The sequence below is a fragment of the Mytilus edulis genome, chromosome 11 (assembly GCF_963676685.1).
Source record: "Mytilus edulis chromosome 11, xbMytEdul2.2, whole genome shotgun sequence".
Lineage (NCBI taxonomy): Eukaryota > Metazoa > Mollusca > Bivalvia > Mytilida > Mytilidae > Mytilus > Mytilus edulis.
This window is the reverse complement of record NC_092354.1, coordinates 58447676-58464938: the sequence shown is the minus strand read 5'-3', so window position 1 is coordinate 58464938 and position 17263 is coordinate 58447676. Positions and strand designations below refer to the sequence as shown.

The 17263-nt window shown below is 32.4% G+C and overlaps 1 protein-coding gene and 1 long non-coding RNA gene across 2 annotated transcripts; both read right to left on the bottom strand.

Annotated features, from left to right (window-relative positions):
- Positions 1-652: 652 nt before the first annotated feature.
- On the bottom strand, positions 653-3439 carry LOC139495919 (uncharacterized). Its single transcript, XR_011657499.1, has 2 exons — positions 3305-3439; positions 653-812 (listed from the first exon to the last, which is right to left on the bottom strand). It is a non-coding gene; the product is annotated as an uncharacterized lncRNA (long non-coding RNA).
- Positions 3440-7797: 4358 nt separating this feature from the next.
- Positions 7798-17023, bottom strand: LOC139495918 (cathepsin L-like). Its single transcript, XM_071284326.1, has 8 exons — positions 16884-17023; positions 13090-13226; positions 12029-12134; positions 11099-11248; positions 10601-10724; positions 9905-10005; positions 8218-8489; positions 7798-7959 (listed from the first exon to the last, which is right to left on the bottom strand). The coding sequence occupies exons 2-8, from the start codon at positions 13224-13226 to the stop codon at positions 7860-7862; spliced, it is 990 nt and encodes a 329-aa protein (XP_071140427.1). The 5' UTR covers positions 16884-17023; the 3' UTR covers positions 7798-7859.
- Between the last annotated feature and the right edge of the window lie 240 nt (positions 17024-17263).

Genomic DNA, 17263 nt, shown 5'->3' with positions numbered 1-17263 from the left:
ATGCAATTGCACGTGTTGGTTTAATCTATTCGTATCTTTATTTTTGTTTACATCGCTTATATGGTCATCTGAGGTCAAATCGATAGTTAATTAGATGGCGTCTGGACTAAAATACACACGAAACGAACCTATATATTATCTACCCCATGCTCTGTAAACTGTTTATTTTAGACTTTTGATAGTTTGGATAAATGTTTTACATTGTTATAAACCAAATATGTGAATTTGAGTCAAATCGGTTACAATGAATTTGACAGCTAGTGCCCCTTTAACTATTTTTTTCTGTAAATTAAAAAAAAAACATGCACGTGTCATAGTCTAGTTTATTCTTTTTCAAATCCTATAACAACAATATAAATCATACATTTAATCATGATAATAATTTAAGAGTCGAAATGAAAACGACAACACAAAAACGATTTCAATAAAAAAAAAACATCATCGGCAAATTTAGTACAACACAGAAATTGCGATTATACGCAATAAGTACCACATTTAAAACCAGGACGGATGTTGGTTGCCTCGGATTGTGGATATTAGTATCAAATAATAAAAATACCAATTGTAAATATCGAGTATAGTTTGTAGTTAAAATCTAGTGTGAAGTGTTCTTCTATAATACAATTACATCATAATTTAAACTGTAGGTTGGTACACAATATTTCTTTGTTGTCTGTATGTGGGTTTATTCTTATTGTAAGTATAGGCAATACACAAAATGACCAAGAAAATCAAAGCCAGGGAACATCCAACCACTACTCCCATTATTCTGTTGCCATTGATTTCATCTTCAATTTCGGCTATAGATTTACCTGAAGAATACAAATAAAAAGACAAAAAGCAAGTCATTAGTTTGTGCACAAGAACACCATCTTTTGTTTAGCTCATAATTGTTATTTTTCACGTGTACAATGTACGTGCTACAGTATTAAACATAACGCTGATATAAAGTTTATAAAAAAGTATTTAACAAATATACCGAACTCAAAGGAAAATTCAAATCGGAAAGTCCGTTATCAAATATCAAATATCAAATATCAAATATCAAATATCAAATTCAAACACTCAAACCAATCATACGAATGGAAACAATGTCATATTTCTGACTTATTATATGCATTTCCTTATGTAGGGGATTAAACCAGCTTTAATAGCTAGATACCCAATTATATAGTGTGGCCATATCATCTGGTATAAGGGGAAAATAAATGAAGAATCTAAACAATTATGAGTTTTCATATGGAGTGTTGTGACATTGAGGACAGTGCCGATCGTGAGGTTGAAATATTTTTAAATATTTAGTTAAACATTAATGTGTTTAATAAGTGAAGATGGAATCTTGTTAACCGATAAAAAGACCTGCCAATTACGATAAAATATTCTGTTATAATAATTATCTTTACAAAAGTCAAATATGTTCAATGTAGTACTTGGTATCAATTAGTTCATGTTATTTCATCATTTTGATCATGTTACACACCAGTGTTTCTGTTGTTCGGGATTTGTTTTCTCTCTATAGATTTATGACTTTGGATACTATAAGACGTGTGACGGTACTATCCCAAATTCATGTATTTGGTTTTGATGTTATATTTGTTATTCTCATAGGATTTTGTCCAATGCTTAGTCCGTTTCTAAGTGTGTGTATGTGTGTGTTTCATTTTAATGTTGTGTCGTTGTTCTCTTATGCGTTTCCCTAAGTTTTAGTTTGTTACCCCGATTTTGTTTTTGTCCATGGATTTATGAGTTTTGAACAGCGGTATACGACTGTTGCCTTTATTGCCAAGAGCGATATACTACTGTTGTCTTTATTTGACTCATGCATATACTTTCACTTCTGAACGTAGCGTCTTTTTTGTCGTATTAATTACACTGCCACGTCCGGTCTTTGTTTGTGTATTTAAACTATTTATGTTTTGTATCAATCTGTTGAGTTTAGCTTTTCCAACTGATTTTATGTTTCACTGTTACACCATTAATTATACCCCAGGTATGGGTAGGGTATGGACTTTTTTTAGCTGTTTATTATGTGTTATCTTCCTTACTTTTGTACATAAATGAGGCCGTTACTTTATTTGTTGGCATTGTTTTATATGTGTGATGTGATTTCGTTGAATTTTATAGCTGACTCTTGTGTTATGAATTTTGCTCACTGTTGAAATCCGTAAGATGCCCGTAAGTTGTTAACTTGAATGTCATTTTGGTCTTCGATGGACAGTTGTCTCATTGGCAACCATTCCACATCTTCTTATTTTATATTGGTATTTTTTACGATGTTTATAAACCTGCAAAAGTTTATAATAATTCTACATTAACTGCTGCACGGAAATAAATATTTTGCACCTAAATTTGTAATTGTAAAACTAATGTGAAAAAAAACCCAGCTATTTTTCATTCAATAACAACAAAACGTTGTTTCGTTTAAAAAACTATGTTCTCATGTGTTTAAATTTCTGAATTTAAAAGTTTACGTATAATTGTTCTTGATCAAATGAATCAGTCTTAAATTAATAGTTATCTATAACACTATTATATATAAAACAATGCTTGATTTTTTTAAAGTTGCTACTGGCTTTGAACTATAGCTGTCAGTAATTGTGAGTACTCCCAGATCTGAACTTACATGTACCGCTGCCACGGCCGTTCAGTGTAAAATAAACTCATCATAGATACCAGGACTAAATTTTATATATACGCCAGACGCGGGTTTAGTCTACAAAAGACTCATAAGTGACGCTCGAATCCAAAAAAGTTAAAAAGGTCAAATAAAGTACGAAGTTGAAGAGCATTGAGGACTAAAATTTCTAAAAGTTTTGCCAAATTCAGCTAAGGTAATCTATGCATGAGGTAGAAAAGCCTTAGTATTTCAAAAATTCAAAATTTTGTAAACAGTTAATTTATAGATAAAATATAACCATATACTGAAAGGAATGCCTTTTCAGTTGATACTACTGTTTTTTTCTTCTGTATTTGACTGGTTATGTCACTGTTCATGGCTAATGCAGGGTTGGCGCCTTACAACCTGTTTAATCTTGCCACAATCTATATGTGCCTGTTCCAAGTCATGAGTCTGTAATTCAGTGGTTCGTGTCTGTCACACGCTTTCCACTGTTATAAATTAGGCTGTTATTTTCTTCTATTGAATTGTTTCATATTTTGTTATGACGGGAACTTTTATAGCCGACTATACATTATGGATTTTTTTGTATCATTGTTAAAGAACCTATGGTTGTCTACTTTGGTGGATAGTTGTCTCATTGGCAGTTAGATCAACACTTCTCATTTTATATTGAATTTAACTTACTATCCTTAGTTTCCATCAGTTCGTGTCCACTTGAAGATGATCTGACGCAGTTTAACATAACAGTCATATTAAATCCATATGTACCAGTATACTTTGGATCCTCTATAACTGTGATGACCATTGTTTTCGAATTTATAGACAATATGTTATGGTAGATCGGAAAACAACTTAATTCCTAAAAAAAATAAAGGTTTGTAAAAATTCAAAAATTATATCCACTATTTCAAGATAAAATGAGTTTTAGGAATTGCAAATCATTGTATTTTTATCAAGATGATGATGGTGTTGTTGATTCTGATTATAAAGTTGATAAAGAGTAGGAGAAGCAGGATCAGGAGGGAGTAGAACCGATAAAAAGGGGAAAGGGCTGGAAAAAAAATTCCCCATGCTTTATATCATGCTAGGGCCATTTGCAAAGAGTGCTTCAATTGTTAATAAATTCACAGTATCACAGCGAAATATGTGTTCTTTATCATAGTCAACCTGATTCTTGCATATGTCGCGAAGAATTGTGGGTTTGATGATGAACATTGAAAGCATGCAACTTGACACAATTGTAAATATAAAGTTATAACAAACGTTAAGCCTATTTCAAAACAGGTTATTAGTTTATAATTTTTGAAGACTTCCCATTAACCCAGTTTAAGAGATTTGTCATATTTTGAGCAATTATTCCAAAAAATTGGATTAGGACGAACACCATCAAAACCCAACAACACTTAAAAGTAAAACTATGTTTTGTCATTTTTGGTTAACGATGTCCTACCGTATATTTTGACAAAAACAAAAACGTAAAATTGCAACTAGTATATTAAAATACCTTTAACGGCAACATGTACCGCTGAATATTTTTTATTGAGATATGTTAAGTTGTGGATTTATTTTTCGGTATATGATATAGACTCTAAATATTTACTCTCGACTGTGAACCAATCACATTAAAAGATGTTCCGGTAAATGTCACCTTGGCAGAGCAGGTACCCAATGATAACTTATTGACAGATACACGGAAGGTTGGGAACTGGCAATGCACCGCATGGAGCGCAACTGTACAAATCCCATCTGATAGATTCCCATTGGAGTAGAGAGATATTTTTTCTTTCTTATCGAAATTCATACTGTTTCCACACATGGTTGAACCAGAACCCATATTAACTTGAAAAGAAATGGTTTGTTCCGTAAGTTCAAATTCTAACGTCTGGAGCAATCATGAAATCAGTTATGAAGCAAATCTTATATATTGAAATATAAGGAAGAATGTTTAAAATTGATGAAAAACACACTTTAAATTTGATTAAATCAAGGTTACAAAACCTCTAGACTATTTTAAAATGTAGTACTGAATTCTGTGACAACTACATGTAATTTCAATCGAGTATTTTGACTAATTTTAAAGAAAAGTCAAAATAGTATTATGTCTTAGAAATATCAAGTGGTCAATATAATAAAAGAAACGTTTTAGGTTGTGACTTACCTGTCTTATTGGACCAACACAATTTCATCAACATTGTTGTTACATGTACTAGGATAACTGGTGTTATTGTCATGGTTATTTTCTGTGCAGAAAATATGAATTGATTAATGTGAAGCAGAAGCAGCAATGCATGTTATCCTGCATGTGTCGTAGATCAAAAGTCAATGAGGCATGGTTATCAAGCTAGATGAAACTTAAAAACTGATTATAGAAAAATTACAGAACGTGTCAACCCAACGAAACAATTGTTGCTTGTGGGTTGTTTTCCTGTCAGTTAATCCGGAGAATTTGTATAATTTAGAATAAAACATTTTTTTAAATCATATAAAAGATCAAAATTCATTATGAAACAGATCATTTTTCAAATCATTTACAGACCAAGTTAAAAATCCAATGTTGACTGTTATTCTTCAGTTTTCAGGACGGTGTGTTTCATTTTTCTTCAAGCATTTGAGTATGATAACAACAAAAACTAAGCTTAATTTTACATCACTAACCTTGCCGAGTCTCTTGCTCTAAATGTTTCAAAACAAATAGGTAACTTAAAACTTTTCTTATTTTTATTTGATTGACGGATAGTTTTCTTCAAAATTCGTATATGGAAAAATCTTTGTTTAATCTCAAGTAATACTTAAAGCATTGTTGAAGAAAAATTGGTTTAATCAGGTGCAAATCGTCAAAAGACAAAAGAAATCGATTTGATATGTTTACTCCGGAAAAATTAAAGTATTTGAAAAAAAGTTTCCCACGTTAAATATAATCTATATTTCCTTTTATCGATCATTTTATAAATAATCATATGCTTGCATGAAAGTAAGAAAAACGAGCCAGACCTTTACATTTTACACATAAATATAAATTAAGAAACAGTATAAATGTCTGGAAAGGGGGATATTTTTCAAATTAATAAAAATAAATATATGGCTAGTTTTTTTTTATTATAAAACGTATGTACATATACTTTCTCAAGAAAATTCTACTATTTGTTAATATTTTGAAGAAATTCATTTTTTTTAATTGTTTTCTTCCATTAAACAATTCGTCGATATGTTTTCCGTATGCTGTGAACTCAGCGGGAACTTTCTCGTTAAAATCCGGTGACCGCTTTACGCACGATAGAAATTGTGTTTTATTATCCAAGCAAGAAATGAAATTGTTAGTATTACATGCTTCTTGTAGTATTTTTTTATGGTTGTAAAAGTGTTGACACTGCGCTTAATTATAGAATGTTCAAGCTTTATACAAAATGTATTTCGGCTTTCCGACGTATTTCGACAATTACGCCCAATTGGAATTACAATAAGAGGTATTAAATTATTTGGGTGTCGGCTATAGGCCGGCCTTCTGGTGCGGGATTTTCTCGCTGTGATAAGGACCTATTGGTGGCCTTAGGCTGTTTTCTGTCCTCTTTGTTGAGATTTGTCTCTTTGACATATTCTCAATTTTATTCTTTTTTAACGGTCTCACCGAGGAATGTATTACGGGTTGTGCAATTGATATCTTCCAAGTGAACATTGTCTGCTACTTGATTGTATGATATTGTCTCATGTACGTTGATTGGTTTATTGTCTCATGTACGTTGATTGGTTTATTGTCTCATGTACGTTGATTGGTTTATCGTCTCATGTACGTTGATTGGTTGAGACAATTTGAATCACATTTGATTCTTAGTAAATGTCTTCCAATCCTAATTAATTGGGACTAAACTATTTTATTTTGTAATTTCTATATTTCAACTAAACTTGGCTCAATTTACCCAAATTCTTGTTCGTACATTAATGCAATAGATCTTAAAAAAAAAAATAAAAAATCATATATTTGAATTCGAAATCAGATTCCAATTATCAATTTTAATCTGAAGAGCTCAGTGTTTTCCGTGAACTCCAGTTACTACTGTAATTGTTAATTCGTTGTTTTAATACTATCTCGCAAATTTTTTTGCATCTTCTACCATTTTTTCCAAGCTTTTATGCTTTGGAAACTTTAAAAAAAAATGGAAAATTCCACACAGCTGACAAACAATACACATTTATTCTTGTATTGGATTTTAGATGGATTCTATCATCTGTTCAAATTTACGTTTGAAATATATTGGTTACATTGATTTTTCCTGTAACTTTAGAATTGTTTTATGAAATATGTTGCTTCTGATTAACAAAATAACAACGCATTCATACCACATCTTCTTATATCTATTTAATTTGCCACTGAACGTACAATAACCGTTTATCCATCCATCATAAAAATTATACACTAAATGTAATTTTCCATTACAAATAAATTTGATCTTTCAGACAGAAAACTTATATTTTCTTATATTAAAAGTGTGGACACAGTTTAGTGTTGATTGTATCTGTTCTATTTTTTTAGTGTTTGACAGTGTTTAGTCCACCGATTTTATGCATTGAATGTACCACAACAAATACAACCTGGGTTATTTATATGTCTTTCTCATACGGTTATATGTTTAATGTACGACAATGACAGCCATATTAGATTATGTAAGTAGCACAAACTCAAAATTCAAAAATGAAGATGTGGTATGATTGCTAATGAGACGACTCTCAACAAGAGACCAAAATGAGACAGAAATAAACAACTAGAGGTCACCGTACGGACTTCCACAATGAACAAAGCCCATATATCGCATAGTCAGCCTTTATTAGCATACATATACATTTGTAGTACAGGGTCCAATATATACTCTTCCGAACAACTTGCCTTTTAAGGAAATAACCATACTTGTTTGGAAGAGACAAAAGTAAGATAACAAAAACACCGAACTCCGAGGAAAATTCAAAACGGGAAGTCCCTAATAAATTGGCAAAATCAAACCTCAAACATATCAAATGAATGGATAACAACTGTCATATTCTTGACTTGGTACAGGCATTTCATTAAGTAGAAAATGGTGAGTTAAACTTGGGTTTGTAGCTAGTTGAACCTCTCACTTGTTTGACAGTCACATATAAAATTCCATTGACAATAACGTGTAGATTTTTTATATTATAACGATATACTACTTCAAAGTATTTTATTACAAATTGATATTGTTGATTACAAAGTTAGACAGTTCATACATTAGACAGTTGGATAACTGGCTGATGTTGAGATACCACAGTTGTTCCTTCTATTCCTGGACATCTGAATATAACCTTTCTGTCCCCATGATTCTCCCCAGCTGAAAATAAAGAGATTGAGTAATAATTAACAAATATATGAATACAAATAAAATATGCATATAGAAATAAATTAACGTCAACTCTGTATGCAATCTCAATTGAACAGTAAATGTAATGGATTAAAAAAAAAAGATAAGTTGGAATACTTCTAATATAATCGACAAACTCAGGATATCTTCGTACGCGTCAAATTTAGGATATCATCGACAAAATCTTCTCTATTCAGAGAACCCCATCCAGACCCCCATGTAACTGACCTGTTCTTTACAATCCAGAAGTCCTTTCCGTTATCAGTTCCGTAACCGACGGCTAAAACACCGTGGTCAAGTCTGGTCTGACTACAGAACCATTCATGGTATACACCAGTCTTGTAAAGCTGGAAGCTTGTATGGCTAGCATCGATGGCTACGGCGATTGGTCCCTGTGTAGCGACAGCGGACATCAAATCTTCCTCACTTTTTGATTTGATGTCAACAAATCCAGTATCGTTGGCACCAACATTGGCTGCGTTGAAGTTACATTTTCCATTCTGAAATAAATGGCTAATGGTTTTATATACATATAGCTCCTAATAAAATACCATATGAATACATCCCCGGCTGTATGTGTCAAATAATTGGGTTAGATGAAGGTATAAAGACAGAAAAGTGCATCTGGTATGAACTGTGTAGTGTTTTTGTCATTATTTTAAAAAGTATTTTGTGTTACATCATTTAAAAAGTATATCAATTACTATGGGCTTACTAGTATTCGTGGCATACAAATGTTTCAAAAATTTCTCAAGAAGGGTAAAACTACTTATCTTACCTCCTATACATTTCCAGGAATATGATTGGTTAAAAGCGTCCGCGTGCAAACCGTGTATATTTGATATTAGGTTAGTAGGGAGGCGGGGCTTATCTCATACACGGTTAGTAGTGGAGTTACGTCCCTTTATATTCCTTATTAGGTAAGAAGGGGGCGGGGCTTTTTTCATACACGGTTAGTAAAGGTGTTATATCCCTTTATAAAAAACAAAACGGTACTGAGAAAAAATCTTAAAAGTTCCAACAGACGAAGAAATTGATGATTAAGATTGAAAAAAAATCATAAAACACATTTAAACCTTACAAGTCGTTATTGTAGGCATCTGTTTTTGTAGGATCAATGGAAGTATTTTCTTAGTAGACTTTCTCATTTTGAGAATCACTAGTCTTAATTTCACACGTTAAGATAGTCGGTAAGATAAATTCGTTACATAGTGTGCTAGTGACGTAATACGGTATATATGGGGTCAGTAAATTCCATATGGGGATTCGAGCTTCGCTCTCACCCCATATGGAATTTACTGACCCCATATATACCGTATTAGGTCACTAGCACACTATGTAACTAATATTGTATTTGAATTGTGTTTCATAATCATGGTCTTTACAAATTTTGATGAACGTTGATATAGGAGCAAATTGATTATCATTTTCTAATTGTGAAAATTGATAGCAACGACAATAAATGCATCTACATGTACATTTACATAACCATGTACAGATATCACCGTTTGAAATATAACATTAGTTAAGGCATCTGCTAAGATTGATTGATTGAGTGTTGCTTGATTTATATCCAGTCGCAAATATTTCATACATATTCAGGTATAGAGAGCACAATCACAGTTAATACAATAGGTAGTTTATGTAGAACAGACGAAAATAGGAAGAGCTGGGACTTCGAAATGCTTAAAGAGTTACTTATCGTTCAGAGAGCATACAATTATTTTACTCAATGCATCAGATTTTACGTTCGCATTGCGATTGAACGTGGCTTATGTATTTGTACATTCGACACAGCAACAGGAACGCAAGGGTCTATGGTATAAGATTAGAAACAACAATATGCTATTTACCTTAGCAGTATACTGGTATCCAGCCTCGGTATCAATACCAATGTTTGTTTTAATGTACTTACCTTAGCAGTATATGGGTATGAAGCCTCGGTATCAATACCATTGTTTGTTTTAATGTAGGTGAAAGCCAGATCCATCAATCCTCCTTCACAACCATGGTTACCTAAAAAAATCAAATGTAAGACATAGCGTTTTGCATCAAAGAAAGCTGGCTGCCTAGTCAGTAAGTTGATAAAAGATATACAAAAAGAGTTAAATTCGTAAGCTTTTGCGCATGCAATCCCTTATGACGCATTGCAATAAAAATCTGAGTGGATTTTTTCTTACAAGTGCAGAGCAAACATGAAGCATCGGAATTAACGTTTCAATTCCGACACGCACAGCCATCAGCTATCATTATACAAGGAAATATCACTCACGTGAATTTCACATCAAACTACCTTTTACGTGAAACTCGCGTGAATTTCGCATTATACTAATTTTAACGAGAAACGCACGTGAATTTCACGTGAAAACCACATGATAAATTTCATGCAACATTCTCGATAAATTTCAAAATCAAGTTATTCAAATAAAATCTAAATTTTCAAACTCAATTAAACCAACGTTTCCATATTACTTTAACCAAGACAATCACAGAGGTTAGAAATATTTAATGACGATCATATTTGATCCTAAAGTATTTATAATGCATCCAATATCCATCTATATATAAATAGAAATATAACAACTGATATTTCGTTACTCAATGTACATACCCTGTTTTGTTGAACAGTCTACCAAATTTTGTTCAGAGAGAGATGTCAATGTTCCTGTCTTCTTGAACCATTGTCCCTCTAGAGATCCAGTGGCACTGAAAGACCAACAGGATCCACATTGTCCCTGTAAACAGACATTTAATAAATGATCACAATAAAGAAAGTGGTCATTGATGTGAATTCATTATCAAATAGTCAATACATGTTAGGTATATTCGTAATAAAGAAGCGGTATTCTTTCTTTCATCTTCATGATCTTATTACAAAGTCTTTCGCGCTCTTCAATATAAGGACTTCAGGTTACGGTCAAGTTTGATCCTGAACTAAAATGTTCAAACTACAAACATACCAAAATTCAACTAAAGACAACCTCAACAAATAATACCCAAACAACACCCAAAACATTACTCAAAGAAAACAAATATAAAACATACAGAAACAAACATTATTTCAAATAACTGAGTTATAACAATTTCTATCATGAGAGACTTTCCCTACCTGGTTTTTAATTCCTGTGACGTAACCTTTGGGTCTCCAATCAACAGATGCTGGAGGATCACCGACATTTGATGGAGGTAAGTAGGTTGATCCACTTGTTTTCTTCTCCATTTTGTAACCATTCATTACTCTGTTGAATTCTGCGTTGTCCTTTTAGTGAAAAAGATTTTTAAGAGGAATATAGAATTGAAAATTGCTTCTTGAATAGTTCAAATTACACGTATGCACTTTTTACTGTAACATATGGATTCGTACACTATATTTACATATGAATTTGTACGCTCAATATAAATAGGGATTCGTATGCTCAAAATAAATAGTGATTCGTATGCTCAAAATAAATAGGGATTCATATGCTCAATATGAATAGGGATTTGTATGCTCAAAATAAATAGGGATTCGTATGCTCAATATAAATAGGGATTCGTATGCTCAAAATAAATATGGATTCGTATGCTCAATATAAATAGGTATTCGTATGTTCAATATAAATAGGGATTCGTACGCTCTATTTACATATTGTTTTGTATGCTCATTTACATATGGTTTTGTATGCTCTATTAACCTATGGATTCGTACGCTCTATTAACATATGGATTCAATTATAATGAACGTATATATCCAAGTTCAATTCTACATAACTTTTTTTTTATATGATTTTGCTTGTTATAGAATTTTGAAAAGCAACAACGTTGAAAGTTATTCGTGTTTGTATCAGTTTTCGGTATACATTCAATGTACTTGCATTTTCTATAATTTGTTTGATCTCGGTTATGAAGAAAATCATGTTTGTTGTGTAAACCTACTGTTGATAATAGAGTATGAAGCACAATACGTACGTAAAAAAAATAACGGGGAAAATATACCCCCCCCCCCTAATCTCTAGTAGTTAAATAGTTGCTCCCTAACTTCAGATCCAAATATACCTACCATATCTCCGTATTCGTTCATTCCAACCCAGAAGGTATGCTGTCCTCGGTCAGCCTCCAAGTTGTGTTTCTCAATAAAGTTTAGATGCTGTTCCCAGGTAACACGTCTGAAAAATAAGCATGTTTAATTGAAGTCTGGAGCTGGCATGTTAGTTAACTGCTAGTAGTCTGTTGTTATTTATGTATTAATGTCATTTTGTTTATTTTCTTTGGTTACATCTTCTGACATCAGACTCGGATTTCTCTTGAACTGAATTTTAATGTGCGTATTGTTATGCGTTTACTTTACTACATTGGTTAGAGGTATAGGGGGAGGGTTGAGATCTCACAAACATGTTTAACCCCGCCGCATTTTGCGCCTGTCCCAAGTCAGGAGCCTCTGGCCTTTGTTAGTCTTGTATTATTTTAATTTTAGTTTCTTGTGTACAATTTGGAAATTAGTATGGCGTTCATTATCACTGGACTAGTATATATTTGTTTAGGGGCCAGCTGAAGGACGCCTCCGGGTGCGGGAATTTCTCGCTACATTGAAGACCTGTTGGTGACCTTCTGCTGTTGTTTTTTATTTGGGCGGGTTGTTGTCTCTTTGACACATTCCCCATTTCCATTCTCAATTTTATGATTTAAATGATCTTTAGTACGACATAACAAAGCAGATTTATGTTAATACGTGTAACAATATTATAATACGATGTTTATATTGATATCTATATACTATTGAATTACTGCAGTCGAAAAAGAACAGTTTGAGGTTTTTGTATATATAAAAAAGAAGATGTGGTATAATTGCAAATGAGACAAATCTCCACAAGAGACCAAAATGACACAGATATGAACAACTATAGGTCACGTATATGTTTACTTTGCAGCAGAAATGATGTCAGCATCATGAACACGAAACACCTAAAAAGCAGGTTAACTTTCTATCATATGTAAATACATGGAGATTAATGAAATTTAATGTCCATTAAACATAGTTCATCCACCGAAGGGCTTTAAGCATATCTTATAATTAGAAATAGAATTTTAATTTGTTCTGCTCAAATACATGTATGTATGTACCTTCTGGCCTCTTCCTCGCCTTCGTATGTCTTTTTATGTTGTTGTTTGTAGGCCTCCCATTCTTGGTCCAGTTCTGGTTGAGTCAAACGTGCAGTTGCTACTGCAACCAAAACGGCTACCAATAATAGTTTCATCATCTGCAAAATCAAAACGATAGTTATGTAGATTTTCATTATCTTTCTTTTTTTTTTTAAGACATATTAACGTTTTATTCAGAAATATTTCCTGTATACAATTACCTTAGTCGTCCAGGAACAGGCTAAGGGTCCCTGTTTACAAAATGAACCATCTATCCAGGGGAAATAGAAGGCAATACAAATGTAGTCCACTTTTAACCTTGGATTAACCATTAGTGTAAAAAATATATCCATATAATGTTAGAAGCATCTAACAGTTATATTCTTTAATTTCAAAATAGTAAGTAACTAATAAGATACTCGCACAAAAGATGTGCATTTACTGCAATAAACATGCTAGGCTAATACACCATTATCTTTAATTTTCGAAGTCACAACATGACATTGATTTAACAGTAATTAATAATTAGAAAATTATAAATGGAATTGAAAATCTTTTTATATTCTGCAATTTTAGGAACCAAATAATAGCCTCCTTGTAACCATGTCTATGCAAAGTCAACATTTTAAAAAGACAGACAAATAACATGTACTTATATACTGGCTTATTTATTCTACGTTTAAAAAGAAAAAAAGTAGTAGAAGATAAATATAAATATCTTGTGAAACATATATCATCTTAATAGCAAAAAATACAGATTGGTGCCGCCTCGTATTTTTTCTTACAATTAAAATTACTAAGCTTATTAAAAAAAATGTATATGTCATTTAACTTGTATATAATACTTTTTTTGTAATTAAGGGTTATTTTATTTCAACAATATTTCGGTATGCATTTGTATTTTTATTTGTTATATTACACGTTTATTGTGCAATCCTTATAGAAATGAAGGCACACTGATGGTCTCATAGAAAAGAGTTTTCATTGGTTACGTGAATCTGTGACTGCGGTCAGTCCTCGAGCTGGTCTAACAAACAAAAAAAGGCAAAATGTACCAAGGGGACATAACAAACTTATTAGTTGAAGTGAAACTGACAACAACATGGAAAAACTAAATATGATGAAAGGATAATAAAGTCCACAAAACACTTTATCAGGAAACACTTAAGACTGAGAAAAACTAACCCCGCCAAATACCTTCGTTCAAAACTAATATCACAGGAACTTATTTCACTTTTTTTTTAATTTTAATATTGGAACAAAACTCATGGTACTGTGATTTTTGTTCTGGAACTTATTTCACACTTGGTTAAAAAATTAGTTCCGGAACAAGTGTTATAGTGCTTGAACATATTTTCTGTGACATAAGTTCTGGTGGAACATATTTCCTATGAAATTTGTTCCGGCGGAACAAATGTCACGCCTGAACAAATTTTTTGTTACAATATCAGGGGTTTTGAAGATTCTGATTCATTATGTTGGCATGCTTATTATCAACTTCCGAAGCAAGGTTGTCGGTTCTCCGGACATTCCCGAAGTCCTGCGTTTAATTGATTGCCGAGTTTATGAGCTTCGGTCCTTGCTTGGAAGTTGGCTTCTTATAGTTGAGTGACAAATCGGAAAAAGTCGCTTATTTAAATAGTTTAATGGACCGAAATACCTCACGGCTGAAAATTCGCATGAAGATAGAGTAAACATTATACTTTCATTTTAGCCCTGCATGTCGTAGAGTTTTCCCACGGTGCAGATCTTTATTATGGTATTGGTACAAAGCGGAAAAATGGAAGCTAAACTTATAATTTGTAAATGCTAATTCTTTATCGTACAAGGGACATTTAAAAATAAAGAAAATAACGCGGAGGAGGGAGGAAAGAATGTCTTTCTGAAACCTATATTGTGACAGCTACATTTGTACCACGTCCAAAATCTGGATCACAGTCGAACAAGTACAAAATATTTTCTGATTTTAATCAAAATAAAACATTATCTTTGAAGCTTGTCCACTTGACGTTAAACTAGCATCCATTTATCACAACAAACAAATCTTAACCTAGATTCCTTATTTTAAGGTCGTTTCACAACAATTTATCTTGTGTGTATTGGCAGGTGGTTATCCTTTTATCAGTAAATAATCGCGTCGTGGAGGTCTCAGATATTTTGATTTAAGTAAGGTATGATAGTCTTGAACTTGACCTTGATTTAAACCCCTGCAAAAAGTAAAATCACAAATATTACTGAACTATAAAAGGAAAATCAAATAGGAAAGTCCATAATCACATGGCAAAATCAAATGACAAAAAAAAGAATGGACAACAACTGTCATATTCCTGACTTGGTACAGGCATTTTCAAATGTAGAAAATGGTGGATTAAACCTGGTTTTATAGCGCTAAACCTCTCACTTTGTACGACAGTCTCGTCAAATTCCGTTATATTTACAATGATGCGTGAACTACATCAATAATTTAAAGCATTTCTGAATTTAAGACCGAAAGAGGACAACAAGTTTAAAATTTCGTATCTACAAGCATATTGACAGAAACAAACATGTCACATTTATAAGCTTCGATTGCTATCATGAAAATGACTCCTAATGCATGTACATGTAGGGTAAATCTGTTTTTGGCTTGCTTGCTTTGGTTGTATACACTTTTGCTCAAGCATTCTTATTAAAATTGGCATCTGCAATCAATATCTTCAGGCATATGTAAACATGTGTACTATCTGAAATTTGATTGGGAACAAAGCAAGCAAGGAATCAAGCTAACCAAAACCTTACTCTACATTGTACATGCGTTAGTCAATTAGCCCTCAAATTAAAGTACAATTGTGTTTAAGAGTCTACTTCCTTAATCTAGGTCTCTCTAATTACTATCTGATTCAACAGTTACTAGGTGTTGAGGTAGTTAGCTACCCCATTTCTTCATTAAGTAAATATTGATGATTTTTGCCAATGGCCATCGAGTTCTATGTCACCTTTCCAGATTAAGTTGACCAGAACAACTGATATAAACATTTACCAAAATCGGCAATAAAGTCCTATTTTGATGTACCTGTAGCTAAACCTACGATATAAATTTGTATCGGCAAATCGCAAAATAAAATCCTCTAACAACTCTTAAAAGGTAATTCACCCTCCCCATCCCCTCACACCCCCCCCCAAAAAAAAGAAAAGTAAATCGAAACAGACAAGACAGACAAAAAAAAGAAAAAAAACCACATAAAAAACAGAATAATTCCAGAAAACAATTAACGAGGAGAAAAAAAATACTTTAAATTGAATGCTATTCCTCACGGTTGACTGGTTTATCGAAAATTTTTCAATCGAAACTAACCGACATTTAATGTAATGAAAAAAAGTGGTACTGCCAATTATGCATTGGTGTATACTTAGACTAGTCTTGCAAATCGTCTTCAGCAAAACAGAATATTTACGTTTGATATATAATTTGATAATTCAAAGAGATGTCTTCTTTTCGGTCTATACAAATGAAAGGAATGGTGCATGTTTGATAAGAATGAAAATATATATTATTAAAACATATTCGTAATGAAACATATCGCCCTGAATTTGCATGAAAATATTTGCCACTGGGCATTCGGCAAACAATTAATCAATTAATAAATTAATATTCCGTGCTAGCTTTGCATAAAATATTTGCCAATGGATGTTTCTCAATAAATTAATCAATTGGGAAACTAAATATTTGCGCCATCAAAGTACCTCTACAAATTTAAGCAAAAATATATATTAAGAAGGAGTAGACAAGAACCTACCTTTCCGATCTACCTGTAAAGGAAATATGTAAAGCGGTCCGCTATGATAACAGTCTTTATTCCAGTCTATCGTTTTATCTTTCTTTGATGTGTAATGTGACGGTCATGTGGTCCAATCTAGAACATATGACCTTATCTAAATAATTGCACTTTATGATATTGAATTTTGTCAGTCATTTGGCATGACTTCTCATATTTATTTTTTGTTTAAATCTGGCATAAGTTTGTAAATAAAACGAGGAGCCAAATGTCAATGTAATAGCCAGCAACTCTGCAACACAAATAACCAACACATGGATATATCTTGATCAACATTTATCATATTTTAGCAGAGATATTAAAATGTTTAAAGAATGTTCAGATACAATGTATGAATGTTG